The following is a 23,174-nucleotide window of genomic DNA, read 5'->3' as shown; positions in this document are numbered from 1 at the left end:
TCTTGAGGGATTGAATATCTTGTCATTGTGTGAGGGAAGGTCACTCTGACACTTATTTTTCATAGCTGACGTTTCCTTCGTCTGTATGTGTCTGACCCTGAGACCCTGTCTTGTGTCCGTCAACTATGATGAATGAAGTGTCCTCCCTCGTCAACATATTGCTGACAACCAGTTTATAATCATTGTAGCTCTTTCCTGACACTGCAAGACCTCAGCAATGAAACAAGGAGTGTCCTTTTAAAAACGTGTGTGTGTGTGTGTGTGTGTGTGTGTGTGTGTGTGTGTGTGTGTGTGTGTGTGTGTGTGTGTGTGTGTGTGTGTGTGTGTGTGTGTGTGTGTGTGTGTGTGTCAAGCAGGAGGAAGGCTGTAAGGTAGTCAATAAAGCAAAGCTGTGAGTAAATTTATTCAGTGGTGGGTCTAAATCTGGGTAGAGTTGTTTTCTCCTCCTCTTTGTATCAAGGCTCCAAAGATGACTTCAGCATAAATTTCCCTCTTGTTGTGAAGAAAGAACATTAACAAGTGCTCATTTGCATGAGTAGTTTTGGTGCTTCCTTTAAAAAACTGAAAGAATAAAAATAAAAGAAGAAAAACAGTGAGGCTGTGCTTCCATTATGGGAAGGTTCCCCAAGAACTAAGAACCTTTGAAAGAACTGGTGTGTTTGACATGCAGGGATCTGTGTCTGAAGAAGATTTGAGGAAATCATTTTAACTCCAAAACAGAGCCTGAACAGGGTGCCAGATTTTGTAACAGTTAAAGAACTTTGGGGGTGGGGCTTGCAGCAAATACAATTGGATTCAACTCTGATTTAAGTCCTGATTTCCCAGACTTGTGACTTCACTTCGACTCAAGCAATAACAATTCAAACTTGTAGTCAGCTTGAAAGTTTCAAGACTCAAAGTTTGAGACCGGAGCTTGAAATAACTCATTAGCAAAGTCTGTTTTATTGTTTACAATAGTTTTTTAGTACAAGGCCCAAATTATTTAAACTTATATTGAAATAAACAAGAGAAATACCATGCAGCCACCTCTACGAAACCTATACAGAACTGCAAAAAGCTGCAGTACCTCAAGTATCCACTTGAGGCTGGCTCCAGAAGTTTTGGAAACCACATACACACACCAAGTTAAGAGATTTTACATCCTGGTTCAAAATTTGACTTCAGCTTTAATAGCTAATTTTTTTTGATGACACACACTGTATTCAGCAGTTTAGAAAATAACAACATTACAAGGCTGCCCAATCGGAGGCACAGCTGTGGTATCCTGTAGCTTACCTCTTGAATCAGTATATCCAAATCTGATGAAGATAGGTTTCGAAACTATGTATCAGAAACAGATGGGTGATGTCACAGAAACTATGTCCATTTATTACACAGTCTATGAGAAATACAGGTTCATTTGCAGTACATTCGTCCAGGACGCACCCATACAAGTTAGCGAAATGCTAAAACCGTGTTTAAACTGTTGATTACTAAAGCTAAAGTTAGCAGCGAAAGTGACACAATTATTGGGCTGGGTGTTCATTTAGAATTAATTTTGAGAGATGTGTTATGCATTTTTGTACAGTGCTGTAATTTTATGAGGATTTACATGCCCAGGCATGCTGACCGAACCAGTCAAAATCTATTTTAATTAATGAAACGTGTAGATTCCACACAGTCAGCTCAGGTTTATGCAGTATTATAGTTTGGAGTGAAATATTAATCCTCTAGAAACTGATGTAAAAAATGAGGACTAGTCTTGTTTGGTGGCTCAGGCTCGACTTGATGCTTGGTGACTCCACAGCAGCTCAGCCACTCGGCCAAGACACTTAAATGTCAGCCGTCAGTTATTTATAATCTGCATTTGCAGACTAAACAGATTATTTTTTTCTAATCTCAACGACTTTGGAGTCAGAATGCAGACAACAATGGGCTGAAGAGTCCGGAAAAAATAGTTCCTGGAGCTTAAAGTACCAGGTACTTTGGGTGTGAAGAATGCACAGTGTTAACAAATTACAGCTAAGAAACAAAATTCTGAAATGTGAGATAAAATAATGTTAGCATGTTTAGAAATTTCAACAGTGTGGCATAAACAGCTTTATCATTGTCTTTCACTTCCAATTATAAAACATATCCACTGACATGAACTGTTTACTTTAAAAGTATCTAAAAAATAAATTTGAATTACCCAGAGAATCAACATTGCAAATGCTGAGAAAATCCAAATTGCTAAAGGTGGTGAATCACACTCTTTAAAAAAAAAAATCTCCTCCTCTTTCATTATTTGTTGAGGTTTTTATCTGTTATTTAGAAAGGACAACTTCATAGAGAGGAAATATGGTGAGACAGAGTGGGGATTGATATGAATTAAATCCTGTCAGAAATGGAAATTGAACTCATGACCACTGCAATGAGATCTGGAGCCCCCTTCCATGAGGCACCTGCTCAACCAGCGCCCCATGAAAGTCTCCTTCATAGCTGTAAACAGGAATGTATAACACTCATGATGTAGCAGAACAACATGCAAACAGCATCAAAGAGGCTCATGTAGGACAAACAATGCAGGCATGTGACTTGTGAATGTGACTTCTTCTCGTTCCAGATACCGCCCGAACACAAAAGACTCATTACTGCGGGTATTTATACTGTTAGACAGCGAGGGGAAATGTTTGTGGTGGCCTGAAAAAGATGCTCTGACACATTTAAGTGTGATGTTTTGGCAGCATGGACTGTGCTCTAGTGTGTGTGTGTGTGTGTGTGTGTGTGTGTGTGTGTGTGTGTGTGTGTGTGTGTGTGTGTGTGTGTGTGTGTGTGTGTGTGTGTGTGTGTGTGTGTGTGTGTGTGTGTGAGTGTGTATCAGTGTGTGTGCAAACTGCTTTCAGCCTCTTTAGACCCTCAGACGGTAGGGAGAGTGGAGGGGTACAGGGGGGTAGCGGTGATGTCATGACTGGCACGCTGTGGACCGGACTCCAAGAGACGATGACACTTTGCCAATATTCCCTGAGCTGCCCTCTTTCTCCCTGCTGCTCTCCTACTGCAGCTCTGTCTGCTTCTCATGCTGCTGCTCCCTCTCAGGCCAGTCAGTCAGTCAGTCTGTTCATTTTTTTATTTTAGGAGTGTCACTCTGATTTAGTAATTTTCTGTTACTTTCAATCAATTCAACAATGAGGAACTTTTTAAAAGCGCTACCACTATTCCATCAACAAACACTATTCAAGAGTTTTGATCTAAAGTTGGTTTTGCGTTTGCAGGTAAAGTGATTAATCTTATTTTGTCAATTGCTGATGCAGGATATGTACACAATTTAATTTATACACCGTAATTTGTCTAATATATGTGCATAAATTATGACTATAATTATTTTGCACTACAGAATTCTATGTCACCTTCACCATGAGGTTTTGCTTGCAACACATTTAAGAGTCATTATTGCAGCAATGCATCAGTAAACCTGAACACTCAGGTATGGATACGTCATTTTATAGGATTAACCTATACATTATGTTTTAAGTCATAATATTCTGCTTATATTTATTTGTGTTTTCATTTGTATATATTTATTACTCCAGTCTGAAGGTGCTGTGAGGACTGTATGACTGGCGTTATTTGCAGTTACACCTTTGGCCAGATTATGTTGTGTTTTGACCAAGCGGTCCAAGAATATTAGACAATGCGGAAGTGCTAAAATCTGCTGTTTCTCAAGTGTCCACTTGAGGCTGGCTCCAAAAGAACCAGAAGTCACATTCACACCATCCAAAACTAGCTGTTTTCACCACAGAATTTAACCAATTTATAGCCTGGTCCAAAAATGTCTCCTGAATTGTGTGTCTGAATTGCTAAGTTTACAATCAGCTAGAGCTGAGACGATTCCTCGAATGATTCGAGGTACTCGATTACAAAAAATACTCTAGTAATTTTCTCTGCGTTGAGGAATCATTTAATTTTAAAAAAGATCAAAGAGTGGTATTTCAAATAGAGCTGAGGCCATATTAAGAGAGTTTTCAGACCCCTTAAGCTACCTCTTATACAAAATAGCAGCTAGCAACAAATCTAGCTTCTTTTCTGGAGTTTGGAGACTAATGGGTCATGCTACGAAACGGGTGCCATTTGGGTCCGCAACATTTGATGAGATGTACAAGGCAGAAAAAAATGTGTCAAAGTATGTTTACAAATTTTGGAGCTACCAAAGCAAGTTCTCTTATTGACATGCTGTATCAGAAAATTCTATTTCTTAGGGAGAAAAATTTTCATTTGAAAAATAACTGCTCTTTAACTAAACAAAAATGTATTTTATCCGATTACTCGATTAACCGATGGGATTTTCAGTAGAATAGCTGCAGCCCTACAATCAGCACACACTACGGGGGGGGGGACTATCAGCCTATCAAACTGGGAACTAAAATTTATCATTGATACCATCAAGGAAATTATACTCAAATCTGAATTCCTTTGAGAAAACACCAACAACAAAAATGACTTAAAGTAAAACAGTCCCTTTCATGAATCAATGGAAATAGGTAAAACATCTACAGTTTTGAGTAAAACAGCGGTTCCCCTTGTAATAAATTATATTAACAATGAGGAATCAAACTCAGATACCTAGACTTGGCCCAGAACACTGAAAACTCAAGACTTGACTTGAACTCAATGATTAGTGACTCGACTACAACACTGCAACTACTATGTCTGCAACTCCAGGCCAAAACTGTTGGTGTTAAACTTGAGCTACCAATGACATGAGAGCATATCTGCAACTGCCAGAGTGTGTGTTTGTTACTTCTGTGTCTGTGTGTGTCTGCAGGGCATCACCATGGCAGTCTGCAGCAACAAATCCTGAATGATAGACTAGCAAAAGGAGCTCAGAGGCCCTTTGAGGAGCAGTGTAAAGGTTCAGACTGGGATAATTGTTGTTATAGAAGTTTAACAAAGTCTGAGTCCGTCCTCAAACACTCTGGTGCTCACACACTGGAAAACCAAAGAGCTCTGACTCCTCCATCGACAGTTCCTTGACCCCTGTCTCCTCCTCTTTTTCTTCTCCTATTGATTCCTCTCTTTTTAATGTGTCAGACGTGATGATAAAACTTCAGCTCAGAGTTAAATCAGGTGAAAAGTTCTCCTGAAGGTCTGAGAAAGTTAGAGAAGCTTCTTACACTCAGTTCTTTTCTCTTCCCCTCATTCATTTGATAATAGCTTGTGTCCATAATGAGTCAGGCTACTCCAGAGAGTAGTTTAAAGTATGAAACGTTTTTCAACCAGTAGTTGTGGCTTTGTGGTGAGTTGAATAGTTGGATTCTAACCATCTTTGAGTAAGGGCCAATTTAAAGTGATACAAAGAGAAGCTCCTGTGGTTTAAAGTCACGTTTTCCTCAAACAGTCAGAGGAAAATGAGTTGAACTCTCCCATCTCTTTCCATTGTAAAGGAAAAAAATGCCAATACTGCTGGAATGAATGCTGCTTGGTGACATAATTTGGATCCATGTCATGTGACTGACTGCTGGAGCTACAAGGATTATGTGTAAAGCAGAAACTCACAATAAAGTAAGTTTCTGGGTTTTCCTTCTCTGCTTTGCTAATCTGGTTAAAACATGATGTCATATGTCTTCATTAACATGAAATAACCAAGTGAAGATAAACATCACCAAAAAATGAACACTTACTTTATAATGGTAGAGACAGGCCCATACTGCAACCAATCACCAGGGGATGCTCTAACATGAGTACATACATACATACAAGTACTGTAATTGTCTAATTCATTAGTCAAAGCATGATGGGATACCTCACTTTATTATGTATAAATCATTCTAATGCTGCAGTGCTACAGCAAGGCAAATTGTCCCACTGCAGATGTTGTGGATTCACTTTTTGGGGTGCTGTTGCACCATCCAGCCTTAGGTACAGTCCGCAGTATACATTTAAAATGAGTTTACAGCCAATGGTGAAACTTTAGCATAGGGTTGGTAAATCAATCAAAAATGATCAAAACTTGCACTTAGAGCTTTTAACCAACATGAAACTGCAGTGTTGGTTATTTTAATTTTTTGACGCTCTTGTTGTCCTCTCTAGACTAATTCAACATCCTCTTATAATGCACAACTGGTTGTGCAGTTACACAACAAGCAGCTTTTACCCAGAAGGAATTCTGTGTCAGTTGTTTGGACACACTTTGGTTACAATAAGGGTGATGTCAACTAAAAAGAAGAGAAGTACTTTTTTCCTCTGGTGAAAGTTATTTTCTGCATTAACACTGCAGAAATACAGTTTGATATAGTTAAATAAAGTTTTTTATTTTCTCCATTTTTAGAAGAAAAAAAAATTCCTCAAACTATTTTCAGTTTAGCTGATGTGTGTCTCTCCGATTCCACTGTTTTAATAAATTGCCCTTAATTGTTCATCTGTTTGTTGTCATTTTAGTTACTCCTTTTAGAGTTTTACAAATGTTTACAAAATAAATTGTGCATTAACAAAAATACAGGTAGAAAAATTTAGATTTTTGCCACAATCATCCAGTCCTATCTTTAGCATTTGAAAAATAATTTGGTGCCAAAACTTTTTTAGTTTCACATTTGGAACATATCTTTTTGATGATGTATTCATTACTTAATTACCTACAAGCAGAATATGAGTTTTCCTCCTAAGTCCGAGTAATTCTGATGCTTACTGTATAGTTTTTTTTTTAATTATTTTTATCTTCATTTTCTGAATCACATTATACAGTTTGGTTTACTAGCACAGGTATGCAGGAATGAATCTTTTTCAAGTTGCTTTTCATCTAAATTACTATTATTATTGTGCCTCTATTTAGAGAGGGCAGTCAGCGGACAGAGTGGGAAACAGCACGAGTGTAAGTAGTGACATGCAGGAAAGATGAACTTCAGCTGACCGCTCAAGGAGCTTCCTGCGGCGTGCTGCCTCACTGCTAGGTCATAGCCTTTTGGAGCTAACCAAAGAAAAATCTGTTCCCAGTTTTGTCGTCGGGTGCTTTCTGGTGTCCTTCAGTTCGCCTCAGGCCTCAAGCAAGTCACTTAACCCAAAGTCGTCACCGTGTGCGCGGAGTACATTGATAACAGGCTTCTTATCACTAAACAATTTACCACCGTAAGAATTCAGCGAGAAGATGAGCTTTGATAAATCCCAGCCCTGATGGCTCTGTGTGCTTATTTAATCTGCAACAACAGGGAGTGAAGTTATTGTTTTTAAGATAAGATACACTTTAAGTGAGTCCTCCGGGGACTTTTGAAGGATTTACTCAGAGATATGGATTTTTAGTCTCTCATTGAAACATTCTGTTGCTCATGTTGCAAACACTTTGACACAGGGTAAAGAGTACTATATGTAAAGATAACTGAAAATATGTCATTATTTTTTTTATTTGACTTAAGAGGAAGTTTATGTTCATCAGTAGAGCTGCAAAGTTTACCTTTGTTCACTCTTTTTTTCCTCGATGAATTTTTTTCTGTTAAGTTTATTTTTGTGTGTTTTTTCTTTCCTTTTTAATGTTTTAGGCAGTTTATGAATTTAAAATTTGAGGCCCCACAGATTCATTCTCAGCCTGTTGATGTTTTAGACTCTGTGTAACGGAGACTGAATGGATGGATGTATTTGTCTTTTCTTAGAAAGAACAGCGAGTGAATCTGGCACAGACACTCTCAGTTTCTCAGCGCTGCCAAATCACAGGACCAGGATTAGCACCAGGAACTAATGCTTCCCGCTGATGTTGACAGAGCTTGTGGTCCATAGAGCTACTTTGTGACCTCAAGCTGGACTTATTTGGTAAAAGTCTTTCTAAAATTAAAATAATCTACACCTGGTGAGTCAATTATAGGGTCATTGATGGTTATAGTAAGACAGTTAAGTGTTTATTTACTGTAAACAACAGTTATTAGAGGTGACATAAGTTTGTGTGCTCACTTAGCTAAGATAAACAATTAGATAGCATTACCTAATCAGCTAAAATTAATCAGTGTTTTCTTCATTTGTAAGTCGGCACAACCAAAAACAGTCTGAGCCTTCAGGTTTGTTGAAACTTTGCAGTAAATCAGCACATTTTGAAATAAAAGAAGCTTCATTGCAGTGAGGTTGATTCAGCAGTGTGAAGACCCAAAGAAATGGTCTGTCTTGTTTTTTTTCCTCCTTGGTTTTCTGATGGGTAAAGATATTGATGTGACACAGAGCCAGCTTCTTTAATTTTCCAGCCCACTTCACATCGCTCTATCTAAACTAAGACGCTGGTGCTCGGTCCGAGAGAAGTAACCAGCTCACATTAAGCAAATGAGATTAAGAACACGGTGATAACTTTTCGATGTCAGCTCCAATCAGCCTCATTTGACACAACGTGTATATGGAGATGAAGCCTGAGGCATCAGTTCAGCTTCATTAGCTTTCTTATTCTATGAATCAGTTCCTCTTTGTGAAAACAGGAGGGTTAAAGCTATGGCATGTATGGCCTGACTGCAGATATCAAAGGTTTTCATATACACGTGTATTTAATAACATAACTTAACATTAAAAAAATAAGAAACCATTGACGTCAGATGATGACAGACAGAAAAACATTGATTCAAGTCAGACTTTCAAAACTTCAAGTGTAGCCCTTAAACTCTGCCTTCTCCTCCATAACAGTAGAAACATGGGTCACCTTAGATACATTTCGAATACATTTCTCAAGCCTGCTTTTGGTCGCTGCAGCAGGTTCCACGGCTGACTTGTGTGTGCGTTTCAAGTTTAGTTTCACCGACTCATTTAATTGAATTGACAGCTCTGTTGATGAATGTGGCTCCTGCAGCGGTCCATTCTGGATGATCAAAGTAAAGAAGGAGCAGTAATGGAAACCACATACGAACACAAATATCCATCAGTGACTTCTTTAAATCAACACAAAAATTGTTTTGTTGTGAACTGTACACACCTAAAGTTTCTTTGGAGTTTTGTCAGCATTCGCTGAGGCCATACTTTGGTTTTACATCTCACAGTGGGAGAAAATGTAGGCCTGCCATCCGAATCTACGTGAAGTCAGTGGCCTAAACTTAACCTGTTGGATTTGACGCTGTCAGCTAAAGCTTATGGCGCGTTCCATTTGTACTGAACTGGGAAGTCAGGAGCATTGACTGTAAAAAAAAAATGGACGTCGGCTTGCTTGGCTTAATGTGAGGTCTTCACAAAAACTGCTCCCCCTGGTGGCTGGCTGCAGTATAGCTTTAAAAATACAGCTTTCCAGCCATTCCAGATGGGCTGTGGTCAAACTTTTAAAAATTATTACTCCTCGTAGAAATGTTTTTCATGTCCGATTGTTGTGGTGATTTGATATCAGAAGATCTAATAGAAGATATCATTTGGCTGTCTTGTATCCAAGTCCTCTTTTGTCTGAAAAGTTTCGTTTTCATTAGTTATACGAGGTTAAAAACAAGGCTTTACATAACGTTTAATGATGATTGACAGCTGCCGTTCTCGTGTGTTTTTTTCAGGGATTGTAAAATATGTCGGGAGGTAGAGTCAGGAAGTGATTAGACTCTCGAAAGAAAAAGATATATATCATTTTTGCCATCCAGCTCCACTCAGATTCTCCCAGAATCCCTCATCATTGCTACTGTGCAGAACCTGGCTCCAAACTGCTACAATGGTGGCACCTGAGACGGCGGTATTTTGCCTTCAAAACCGCACAATAATAAATGGCAGAGTCACGCTGTCCACTCTATACACAGTATATGTTCAGGAGTGGGAATTACGTCATCTCTGTGTGAAGCGTTCCAGTTGCCAAGTCGAAAAACTTCACATAACATCAGTATTTCTGTATATAAACATTAAATAATACTGTAGACGCACCATTAGATACGTGTAAGATACTTTCAGAGTAGGATGCTGTTGGCCTAGCACGGGGTTCTGCAACCTCTACTATCAAAAGAGCCATTTTGCCCTCTCTTCCACCAAAGAAAAATGATCTGGAGCCATAAAATATAACACAGCTTTTAAAGTTTTAGTGATCTTCACACAGGGTTGCAGGCTGGCATTTCTCTAAGCTTCGGAACAGTTTCCTGTCTGTTTTTGAAGTCTGAGAATAGATGCTCTGAAACTTTTATGAACAATTCTTTCATGTATTTACAATAAGTACGTATGATCTCCTGAGCTGCCACAAAAGTAGCGGCTGTAGTTCAGTTTAGAGAGTTGATCTACTTCCTGAAAGTATGTTTGCCCTGCTCAACTCCCTGTAGCAGTTCCTAAACTGATTTCTTTCACTCAATTCAGCATGGTGCATTTCATTACATTTTTTGTTGTTTGCCCATTTATTGCCACATATAAAGTGCACAGGTGAGCCAGCGTTGGTGGTGGGGCCAGGGGTCTGACACTCAAGGAGCTGCTCACAGGTGAAGGCAGGGGCTATAGACATGGATGTAACACATATTTTAGTATGCATATTTAGAAATAAAAAAAAAATACTCTTTGATTGATCAGTGAAATTTTGTGGAAATGCTTAATTGTTATTTGGAAAAAAGGGGGAAAAGTCGGTATTGTGTAAATTATGAAGAAGAAAAAAAACACACAAGGTACACCAGCTCTGCGGCTGGTGCCTGGATTACAGGACAAGATGTTGCCCCACTTGCACTATCAGAGATAGTTAGGGCCTGGTGGTTCCACAGGCTTCTCTTACATCTATCATTATTTCTTGACTCTCAAAACAGCCTGGGATAGGAACCAACATTTTTGCCAAGAGGCAAAGGTGATTGACTCATTTAATGCGATTGAACTGTATATGAAAATATGTAATCAGGTTGTCTCTTCCATCACTTGCGTTGTTAACAACAAACCACCTTTGTTGTTGACCTATCAGAATCAAGTCTAAAACACAGCTAGGATATACAGAATCAAATATGATAATTATTCATAGGAGTATATCTCTCTGTGATCTCTAAATGGAGTAAGTGCAGTGACTGCTTTGTTATTGCAGCCACAGTCAGTATTCTCCAAAAATTCTGCATTATAGCAAAACTGAAGCTGTGACCTTGTTTGATGAGTGTGCTGACGTGTGTGGCTCTATAGCACAATACAATCCACCCTCACACTCATTGGTTTTATATTTAGAACAGTATGTTGGCTCTCTGTCCCGAATTACATCACAATTATGACTTTTGCTACTGAAAGAGGAGCTGGCCTTGGTGCTGATTCATTTTCAGCTCTGAATGCTCTGCACAGACAGCTTGCTCAAAGATGCTGCAAAAACATTTTGAAGCTTTTATAACACAGGTAGTAATTTAAAGTTTCAAAGTTTTTTCTTTGGATTGGAGAGAACAACATCTAAAGCTTAATCTCATGAATTCCTGCATTCTTCTTAGAAGGAGTGACCACTTTAAATGTTTAACTTGCCATCCCTCATACCACCTTAAATGTGGAGCATGCTATCTGGAGCAGTGCAGTGGCTGGGCCTCAGTCGATCAGTGCTCCGTTTTAGTCGTCTTTAAACAGAACGCTCTCGTTCGGGGAGTTCAGACGTGGATATTTTTATCAAACGGGTCAGCCAAAAAAGAGGCAGAATGAGCAGAAACACGGAGCTCCGTCTGACAAATGACCTTCCTCCTCTGGGCCTTGATGTTACCATCAGAGTCATGGCAGGACTGAGAGAGAGAAAGAGGAGTTCACCTCTGTAGATCTCTGCGCCAATGGACTGAAGCGGGGCATGAGATCCAGCGTCTGCTCTGTCATCAGGGTTATTTTAGTCAGGAAAATGGATCATTGCAGATATGTGATCCATTTACACAGATACTGGATGTTCCTTTGGACTGCTGGAACTTCTGTGAAGACTTTTTATTGACCAGCTGATAAAGCAGGTCATCTTTTTTAAAACATTTACCAAAAAGAGGTTAAAAAACTATGCAGCCATTGATCTTACAAGAAGCAACCATGAGAAATAAAGCCGATAAATTTGAATTCAAGTTCCTCAAGTGACAACCTGAGACTTCTTAAAGACCCTGTGAGGACTTTATTGGTGATCTCAAAATGAATTTACCCTCATTTGTTTATTTGATATCCATTATTCAGAATGAGATTATCAGCACCAAAATCAGATGTTTAAAAATACTATTTCTTAACATGGAATTGCTGGAGTTGGATCTTCCCAGGAGAAAACAAATCCATTTACGACAAGTAGACTGAAAGTCCTTATGACAACACAGCATTAGTAGGCAAAGTTTAGCAGTGAAAAGCAAGATCTGTCATTTTCTTCTTAAGAAAAGGATGGCTTGGATTTATTTTGTAGTAATGTCAGGCACTGGAGTTGAACTGGCAGACAGAAAAAAAAGGCGAGTAGAGCAGAAGAAAGCTAATCAGTAGAGCGATAGAGCACGAGCTAAAACCCTGGTGAAGCTGTTTGTGATCATGTTCATTCAAACCCACAGTCAGCAGTTATTCTGCAGTGGTCTTTTCAAACTTGAGAGTTTATCAATAAAATGAAGAGTGAGGTTACATTAGCTCTACTTGGTGAGGTTGGAGTTGGTAGATGGACACAACTTAGAGCACCAGGCTGTGAGGAACACTGCACAGAAAGACAGCTCATCAAATAGATACATTACCTCATTTGCATCCTGGGAAAGGTTTTCTTAGGCCGCGTTTACACAACACCAAAAATAGTCAAATCTGATAACATTTTGGCCTTGCGTTAAGATGAGACCGCGTTGCGTTTTGTTCGAAAATGGAAACTATTGAAAACACTCTCCAGAGTAGTCGTATGTGGATCGTTTTCACGCCATCCTCTTGTAAACGTGGGTGGCTTTTGGAAATGCAAAAGGAAGAATCTTTGCGAGAGTCTCCGTGTAAACGTGGCCTTAAACTAGTGGTTCCCAAACTTTTCCTGCAGGGCCCATTTTTTTGAAGATAAGATTATTTTCAAGCACCCCACATTTACACAAACGTACAAATCCTTTGCTACTCAACTCCACTGGACTTTACGGGACATTGTAACTTGTACAAACTTGTTAACTTCTCACTGAACAAAACTAAAACATAGAAAACTGAAAACTACAAAACTGCACCTTTAATTTTCACATATTGTGCCGGTAAAGCAGAGTGCGAGATATGCCTCATCATATTTTCTTGGCTGTGCTTTGGAAGTTGCTACGTTTGATGAAGAATCATCATCTGGCTTGCGTTTTCGTGGGAGCCCTGTCACAAACTTGTCTATGACGTTATGCTAACATTGCAAAAGCCATTTATGTAGCTGAAGCCTTGCAACGATTAGTTTAGTCAGCATTTTCAACCACCAGCGATAGGCTTGGAAACTCTTCAAAACAGATAAATGACGTCATGCAGACTGCACACACATTTTAAAGTCTATGTTCCTACCATGCTTTCCTTCATAAACACATTTTGTCCTCTTGCTTGTATACAATCAGCAGGGTAAATGTTGATTCTTCCACTGCTAAAAATAGCCCTCAACATATGCTCTGCTTGCCGCTGTTTGTGGGGATATTTGCTATAAGGTGCCAAGATTTTTCATGTTTGAATTTCCTCAAACGAACGATTTTCTTTTCAAACTGAGAGTCTCCGTCTTTTCCTGCGAACTCACTGAACCAGAGAAATGTGTCACAATCACATGCTAATGATGTGTTAATGATATTCACCTCTTTGATGTTTCTAAGTCACAGGCTTTAATAAGCTGGAGAACTGATATGAGGAGAAGCGGAGAGCACTTAAGATTGATTAACAGAGAAAGCAGGCAGTGAGTGAAAGATGCAGAATTAAAGGTATACGAACAAACAATCATAAGTTTCTTTTTTAAACTGGGCAGAGCAAAGCATGAGATTCTCAAAATGCCTTTTGGCTGGGAGTCATTTTATGTAAAAGGATGATGCTGTCTCCCTCTGTCTGCGATGCCAGGGGGATGAATAGACGAGGGTAACTTGGCTGAACATCGCACTCTTCAAAAGGACTCTTTAAACAAACACGTTTAAGCTGAGAAACAGACGCTGGGCGGCCCGAGGAGACTTTGACTTCACACTGTTTGTATCTCTGTGGATGCAATGAGACGCTGTGGGCTGACTCCCATCACCGGGGTGTCGTTTCCAGTTACAGCTTCTTGATTTGTCTCTTTTTAAGTGTAAACTGGTAAAAGTCTAGTTGTTGACGAATGGTGGATACTTAACCGAACATTAACGCTGTTATTCAACAGATTTACACTCTCTCCTCTGCTGCAATAGACGTAAAAATCCCCTAAATCTTCCTGAAATAAGCTCTACTTAGCTTTATGCAAAAGAAGTATAAAATCTGTATTTTTCACGTCGTACTCCAGCATGAGAACACACACAAAGAAAGGCTGATGTGTTGGTGTGTGGATGCCGTTAGAGGTGAAGACGTCTTTAATCAGGGTGTGTCTGAGTCTCTGCAGTTAAGTCGATTCCCACCTTGACAGGAGTCATTGAAAACACCATCAGTCTTTCTCCTGTGACAGCTCTCTTTCGTCTCAGCACATTCATCATTTTTGTTAGTGAGAAACTTGTCAAAGCCGGTACGTAACTGTGACATTTCAGCACTACACAAAGAGAGATAATGTCGGTTGGTTTAATACAAAAGTTGAAGCATTTTGGGATCCAGTTTTTATGGCCTCATTAACTCTAAAATAAAATTTAAAAAATGAAGTCAGGTACTTGAACATTTGTTATGACAGTTGCAGTGTACCTTCTTTCTTTTTGTATTGTATTTTTCTATACCCACATTCCTACTCTAGAGCACAATTTGTGGTGCCTTGCATCAACCAACAATCATTAAAACTGTAGAAAAAGCCTCACCTGTTTAGCAAGGGCTGTGTCCAAAAAATGAATAGGGATGCACGATACTGGATTTTTGCCGATATCTGATATGCCGATATATCGAAACCCCTTTTTTCCGATACCGATAATCACAAGTTTTTGTTTTTTTCACTGTAAAGAAAGCTAAGTCTATCCTGTACTGGAATTTATATGTTACTCTAATTGTGACGGTCTTATTTGTTTAAGAAACACACATAAAACAAGACAAAAAACATTTGATTTTACCATAAATAAGAAATGTATTTTTTTTTCAAACTCAAGACATTAAGTATTGAAATACAGAAAAATAATTTCTTTAGATCACATGAACTTTAAATGTACAATGCATTTTTAAACATAACCAAGTTGCATTTGATTATTTTAGAGCTACTGTAACAACCTGGTGACAGACACAGAGCTCTGCAGTGCAAATAAATAAAGTGCTACATTTTATTTAGCGAGCTTATTTTTTCAGATGGAAAATAATAATAATCTTAACTGAATAGCACCTTATTGGCTGTGCCTATCGGCAGAAATTTTCATATCTGCCAATACCGATAAACGTGCTTTTAAGCTTTTATCAGCCGATACCAATGTTGTGCCGATAATATCGTGCATCCCTAAAAATGAACCATGAAACTGTTCCAGTGTTTCGTGTTTGCTATTTAATGATATTGTATTAGCTTTCTTTTATTAGGCTAGTTTTTACATTATTAGGCTAGTTTTTACATTAGCTGTACTCTCTTCTCCGACTTCCCCTCTTTGAACACACATTTTCCAGCATTACCCTTCAATTTCTGTTTTCTGCATGCCACTGATCTTTAGACAACTTTCATCAGCAGTTCAGTTTATATAGATGTCAGAAAATCTGAGCTCACAGCAGGGCTCCAATATACCCTCAAAAATTTAGTTCACCAGGTTAGTTAAGTTTTCCTAAGGTTAGGAAATGTCATTAACTTGATGAATTAGAAGTCTTTTGGTATATCAGAGCCGTGCGGTGTCTACAAGCCTTCTATGTGAGCATGTGTCAGACTCAGAGGGCAGAGAGCAAAAAGAGATTCACTGTCAGCAAATGTGATCTTTGGTGTGCACCCCCCTCATGGCCCAATTGTTGAAAAACACCTGCTAAAGTGGCTGCTTGGGAGCAAAAGCACACGCTTAAGTGCCCTCCTGGTTGCAAAACACACTACAGTGCCCACTTGGTTGGCAAAATATAACTGCCCTTATAGGTTAAAGTCACCTTTTAGAATATTACTTGAGTAAAAGTTTTAAAGTACCTGATTTTTATTGTACTTAAATATCAAAAGTAATTTCCAGATATAAAATCTACGTAAGTGTTAAAAGTATAAGTAAAAGTATTTTTTGAAAAGTAAGCAGTTAGAATTTTTGATTTTGAGATTTATTGGGGCTTCCTAAAAGTAAAAGAACAATATCCAGGCACAGGAGAAAGAGGCTTGAACTTCTTCAATGAAAGCTTGCACGCTGCTGTTTCAGTGACTCTTGGCATTTCATCCGTCAGGAGGAATCTTTCACTCCAACGTAAGAAACAATTTCTGGCAAATACGGCCACAGTTGTGCAATGTTATCTTCGGCAGTACCACAGAGTTCACAGAGTTTGCCACTGTGGTCTACATGCAAAACAGATGCTACCGGACTATTGTTAGCATCAGTGCCCCCCGCAGGTGCTTCCATGATGGCATCAATAATATGACATGTCCAGACAAGCTTAATTTCTTCTTTGCCATCTCAAATTTCTTCTAATTTTATTTTGTGGTAATGAGTAATGAAAGTGATAGAGAAAATGTATCAGAGAAAAAGTGCACATTTTATTAAGAAAATGTAGTGGAGTAAAAGTAAAAGTTGTCAGACAGTACAGATAAGTTAAAATTTTACTTAAGTACAGTAACAAAGTATTAGTACTTTTTTACATTAGAACACTGCAAACACGTGTGCTGTATGTGCCTTGTTTTTTTTTCTTTTCACCCCTGCCCTTCAAAAAGTCTGTGCACTGGTCAGGGTTGATAGGGATGCATTCATCCGATCTTGGTATCAGTCCTATGCAGATGCAAAAAAACTAGATCAGAAACCAGTGACAAAAGGCGGATCCATAGGACAGATCTATTCAACTCAGTTCTAAAACTGTTCTTAACCATGTATGATTTTGCCATCAATGTAGGTGCATTTTTTGCTTCTTTTTTTTTTTAGGCAGAGCAATTTTTTGTTTACAAACATAGAAAAAAGTTCCACCGATGGTTTCCTTATTGATACAACATTGAGTGAGCAGAACTTTCCTCACTCATAACATGCAAATTAGTAGATGTAAGAAATCTCTAATAAATTCTGGATTGGTCAGATTATTTCAGTCTGAAAGGAGAGCTCACTATTTGAACTAAACTATGCATAAATAACTGGAAGTCAACCAAATGACAGGAATTAGCCTTCTTATTTAAGTGACAGATAATGCAAAGGCATTGAAGTTTGTCAACATTGTAAGTTCAGTATTTTTTTTCAAGGGTTATTAAACATCAGATCCTTTATCAAAAAATGCAGAAGATATAGAAGATAAGTTTGTCATGATTTTCTTAGTTTCCCTGCGTGAGTGAATTCAAACTCATAAAATCACAGCATATGTGTTCAGATAAGTTGTGCTGGGTAGTAACACAAATCCAGGATGTGTTAAAACAACACCTACAGTCTGACAATGACCCAACTTTGTTTAACAGCGAGTAACACGCTCATCTTTGCCCAAAAAGTCTAACAAAAGTGATAAAAGAGAAAGTAAAAATGTAAACATTCATCCATCGTCAGTAGGAGGGATGACTAACTCAGCTCCAACACCTGAACCTTCAAACAACCTCCAAAAGTCCTCTGTTGACTTCTCGGTTTACACATCCTGTTGTCTCTCAGTGCAGACTATTATTAACAGACTGTTGGTGCTGTGTCACAGTAACAGGATGCTTTTTAAATAGAGGATCAGGTCTAAACAGATGCACAAGAAGGAGGGTGAGGTCCCCATGGTGCATATACAAATTAAATTCTAAGTTTAGATCGAATGATTCCTTGTGTGAGAATTCACTTCTTTGATAACAAATTCAAAAGGTTTTCTTTCAGGGCTTTTCAGAGTTCAACTTAACAGTGGTTTGTAAGTGGTTTGTGTCAGTTTTATGCTTTGAATTCAACTTGGATGGTCACACTTTTGGCATGTTAAATATTTACAAGAAGTTTAAGCACAACGTCACAGAGAACATCTCTGAATGAAGTCCATTTGTCTTTTTTTGATTATTTAGAGCCTTAAACCTCTGTTTAGTTCGTTAAAACGAAAATGAGTATGATTAAATAAGAATGTTTGGGTTTTTTTTTTACAATTTGATAGTCAGTGCTAACTACTCACCAGTTGTCTGAATAGTCATCACCCCCCTGACTCAAGGAGACATTCTTGTTGGACAGTACGTAAGACATTATGATGAATGGATGGATGGATGTACATGTCAAATCTAGTTTTACTTAGAAAAGTTTGCACATTACCTTGAGTTTGTTTTCTTGTGAAGTCTCTTTGTTTTTATCTAGTTATGAATCTTAGATCTCTCATTTGATACAGACGTTTTTTGTAGTTTAACGTCTGAAAAGTTTTGAGATGCCTTGCAAACACCAAATGGCAGATATATCATGTTTCAAATTTCAGAGTGTAAAAACAATGGGAAAACACGTTTTTGAGATAAGATTATCCTGACATGAACTATTAGACTTTTTAAATTAATCTATTATTATCAAATATTAGAAAATCAAACTTGTTCCTAGTAGTTACTAAAAAGACCTTATTAGATCAATCTTAACCAAAATGTAAGACCATACATTTCCTTTTGATTCCCTCCCTTGCAGCTTTAGCCTTCAAATCAATTCACAAACATTTTTATCTATGAATGAAAATACCTTCCCTGAACAAAAACTGTGAAAACTTTTCCAGAGTTATGTGCCCTCAAACACATCCTTAAGAGCAAATATTCAGAACTTGAATCAGAATCAGCGTCATTTATCTTGTGTAAGTTCGTACGAGCAGTTTTAATCTTGTCTTTAAGTTCAAACGAGCTAAGCTGCATTGAGTGCAAGGTTTTGTGGTTCAAAGATATGAATACGTTTTATTTCAGAAACTTTTTCTCAGGGACGTGAGCATTGACTATTACCTAACACCGGGTCTATGCTTCTTTCATTCAAAGACAGAAAAATATGTATCAAAACTGAAAGATCTTTGAGTGTTTAAAAGAAAAAATGATGTCCAACTATTTTAATTTGGAGTTACTTTAAAGCTAATACACATTTTAAGGCCTGTTCATTTAACATCAATTCTGTCTGGTTTTTTGTCTTTGTTGTATTCAACTTTTTAAATTAAAAAATAAACAACATTGAGTTTTACCTAGCATGCACTCTTTAATAATATGCTACACCATGTAAGTGAACATGGGGTAATTTTCTCGTATCCTGCAGGTCTCTCTCTGCTCCAGTCACCTCCAAACGTTCTTGTTCATCGGTTGTTTTGTAGTGAAGGTGAACCTGATTGCAGTGACCTTAAGCCCTAAGCAGCAGTGACAGTCGTCTCCTCAGATGCTCCACATTGTTTGATGTTTCTGAACAGCAGCGTTTCAGAGCCACTTAGAGCGCCTTTGTTGTTGTAGTATCACATTGTACCAGTCTGCAGTGTCAGCGAGCGTTCACCCTGCAGGCAGCCGTCAGCAGCAGATAATGCTCTTTCTCCCTCTCTCTCACCTGAGAAAAGCACATCAGGAGGTCAAAGGGACGCGCTGTCTCTCCAGGTTTCACTCCTCTGGATGAGGATTTACAGATTCAGGCTGGCGTTCGGGTTTCTGTGTCGCTGAGGTTGCTTCAAGTCGATGCTGTACGTTTCTATCCTCTGCATTAAAAGTATCAAAGCGAACTTGCAAATCATGGCTCACCCTCACAGCTTAGTCATGGTGCTGTGAAACCGGACGCGTCTGTGGGCAGATCTGCTGAAGTGTTAGAACTCGTCCTGACTGCAGCAGCAGCAGCAGCATGTTTGTTTGAACAGTAGGAGCGAATCATCGTTTTCTGACCATCAACAAAATCCTACGGCCTCCTACTCCTCTCCTCTATCCCCCCGTGAAGAGGGTAAAAATATCCCAGTTTTTGTCTCGCGTTAGTGTTAGTTACTGCAGTATGTCTGCAGAGAGGAAACATATGTCTGTCAGTGTGTTGCTATGGTAACATCAACAGAGGGAGCCACATCCTCTGATTTGCTTCAGTGATGCCCTGAACATTTGATTCATGGAGTTTATGTTTTGTTTTGTTTAAAGTTTTATCATAAATAAGTTTCTGAAAAATCTAGAAATTATAGACTTGGGTCAGTCTGATGAGTATTGACAGCCCTTACTATTGTAGCTACTCCTAAGTGATAAGGTTTGTTGACCTGCCGCAGAAAGCTTCCTGGTTTGATGCCCCAGGCGGGCAGGTGTCTTCTATATGCCCAGGTTCTCCGGTTCCTTCCTACAGTCCAAGGTTGTCTGTATCTAGAAGTTAGCCATGTGATTGTCTTGAAACTTGTCTTGCAACCCCTCCTTGCGTCCAATGACACCTGGGATAGGGTCCAACCTCCTGGGACCAGGTAGAAGAATGATGGATGGATGGGTTTAAACTTTGACTCCAGAATGCTTAAGAACCCTCTAAAAATTTTTTGTAAATGGGGATGCAGTGATCTGACTTTCTAAATCTAAAACCAATACCCAGACTTTGGTATTACCTCACACTGATACTGAACCAATCTGATACCAGTATTAACTTGACACTTTCTTTCCCTTTGTATAAGGACAACACTGAGAACTATGTTTTGGAATTACAACTTAACTGTAAATTTCAGCATTGGAAAATAAATGAACTTCCACATATTGCAAGTTGAATAGATCTGCACTATTTGATCAGCCTTTTGTCACTGATATCTTGAGTCTGTAATGGATGGATACCCAATACCAGGATCAGAACAGTGCTTCTCTTTGTTGTCTAGGCCTTTGACTTTGGGTCCAGGGACAGATCATGTGACACAATCCCTTTGTTAGGATCTTGTAGCTTGGCTAAATTTTATGTTCACATCTTTTTGATTCCTACCCCAGTGACAATGGCGCATGGCTTTCACGCATTACTCATATTTTCCAGAGTGAAGGTTCCCAAAAACTTTAGGTCTGCCACCTCATTTTCCTCATTTCTTGGCACTTGGAAACCTAAAATTTGTGCAAACATGGGATTCAAGAGTTGCAGGGGCATTCACAAATTTGAAATGGTCTCTCAGTTCTCTTTGCTGTTGTGGTACTACTTCCCTTACAATAAACTTGATATCACTAAAGAGGTTAGAGCTTGCACAAACAAGAAAAATATGCTTTTAAAAACAATGACCGGGTGGGGGCAGTTGCTACTACTACCATTCCCATTCCTGAAGTGTCATGTCTGAGAATAAGGATTTTCAATATGTTGCATTAACTTGTATTGTTACGAAATGTTTTGAGGGAGTCATTGTTGATATGATTACACATTTAATATCAGCTTACATATAAGAGGGGTTGTAACACTGAGGATGCGGTTCTCGGAGTGTCTCATCTTATAAGCAAGCAACTTTTCATGAGGTTTTCTTGAGGGAACACATGTTGACCGCTCTGGTCTGTAAAGTACTGCAAACTCAGGAGACTGACTGAAGATCCCGTAGGATGGAGGAGTCATTGAGCTCCCTCTATTATTAGACCCCTCTAATATTAGAGCCTGCATCTGTGCTGAAACTGAGGGGAATTAAAAGCTTAACATCACCCCTCAGTGGCATTAACAGCTGATGCATAATTATGATGAATATGCATGAGGATCTATGGAAATGTGCTCAACTGTTTAGCTCATTTTGTGACATTTTTAATATTTGGGCGCCTATTTGAATGAGCTGACAAGTTTCTCTATGTGTTGGCCTGATAATGACCCGGGATAGAAAGGATGGAAAGGATATAAATCAAGTTTAACACTGCGGTAAGATGATAAATATTTATGTCTGCTTTCTGAATGTTGGCATAGTGGTGAGGTATGAAACAGAAAACACAAAGAAACTTCTTATTGGTTTCAACTCTAAATTCACAAAAACCAAACTATTTAGTGTTCAGGGAATTATGCGCTTTTTTAAACATGCATAGATTACAGCAAATTCTGATCTGATACTAAATATTACACGCACTGTACTTTTAAGACTGAAATTCAGACTTCAGCAAACTGTGTCCTTATCTGGCTTTACCTCTTGTGTTGATGAACATGAACGTTCAGCTTGTTACATAACCATCACCTCGATACGATGAAAGCAGTATAGTAAATCTGTCTCTGGCTCGAAGAGGTTTCAGGATCAGGTCTGGATGTGGTCCAGGGGGATGTCCTCGGTCTAGACAGCTGAGTGTCTGGTCACCTGCTTTACCTCATTCATCCTATAGACATTGATGAATTGAATCCCTGACTTAAGATTAACTTCATGTTTACATTCTTCCCACAGGACAAAGAACTCTCCACCACAGAAGTGATGTCCTAGAGACCGTGGTGCTCGTCAACCCTTCAGGAGACACCGTCGTGTCTGAGGTAACGTATTTTATGCTTACACAACAATCCTGTCGTAAATCACTACGTGTCGTCCTTCACTGTTTCTTGTTATGTGCCTCAGACCAAAGAACCTAATAGGAAATTTTGGACTTGTGCCAAAATGCCCAAAATTGAGTAATTTCATGATTTTGTTTTTTTTTTTACACATTTTCTTTTCAAACTTTTTTAACAGTTGAAATCCTGTCAAAAAAATGTCCGAGTTGTGAAATTTTTGTGTAATATTTTGTCAGATTTTCTCTCTCTTTTTTTTTTTACTACTTTGCGGTGTCCTAAAAAAAGGAAGTTTCAATTTCTGTCAGGATTTGGAAAAAAATGGATGTTGGAATTAACGTCTGCTTCATTTGCCTTTTTCTCTGTCAGTTAAAAAAATATATAACAATATATTTTTTCTCTTCAATTAAAATGCAATAAATCAACTCAGATTTATGTTTCTCTTGACATATGAAAAGCTTACCTTTCACTGTCACAATGCAGGTACTTTTCTCTCTCTTTCCTGGCAATGTTGTTTCTCCTTTAACAGCCCCCTCTCTTAATCCACTTTTTCTGTGTGTCTCAGATCCAGTCTCTAGTCACAGACTCAGCAGGACATAAGCTCCTGGTCTTGAGTGGTCAGAGCTCAGATCACGGCGGACTTCTCCTTCAAACTGGGGTTTTCACCTACCAGACCTTTTCACGTGTCTTTGCTGATCCTGGGGTGAGTTGGATATCAATAACCGGACCTAAAAATCATACAGTACTCTTATAAACGATTGAAGTGACTACAAAACTGGTATGAATGTA

The 23,174-nt window shown here is 38.7% G+C and overlaps 1 protein-coding gene across 1 annotated transcript in view; it reads left to right on the top strand.

Moving 5' to 3' along the window:
- map1ab (microtubule-associated protein 1Ab) overlaps positions 1–23,174 on the top strand; it is a 101,435-nt gene that overhangs the window by 60,080 nt on the left and 18,181 nt on the right. Inside the window, exons 3-4 of the mRNA XM_074678269.1 lie at positions 22,291–22,373; positions 22,951–23,088. Of these exons, the coding sequence (XP_074534370.1) occupies positions 22,291–22,373; positions 22,951–23,088 (221 nt within the window). The remainder of the gene's footprint in view (positions 1–22,290; positions 22,374–22,950; positions 23,089–23,174) is intronic.

The sequence above is a fragment of the Halichoeres trimaculatus genome, unplaced genomic scaffold, assembly GCF_033239565.1.
Source record: "Halichoeres trimaculatus isolate MK-OKI-2021-1 unplaced genomic scaffold, fHalTri1.1 fHalTri1_scaffold_10, whole genome shotgun sequence".
Taxonomy (NCBI): Eukaryota; Metazoa; Chordata; class Actinopteri; order Labriformes; family Labridae; genus Halichoeres; species Halichoeres trimaculatus.
This window is presented reverse-complemented; position numbering and strand designations above follow the sequence as displayed.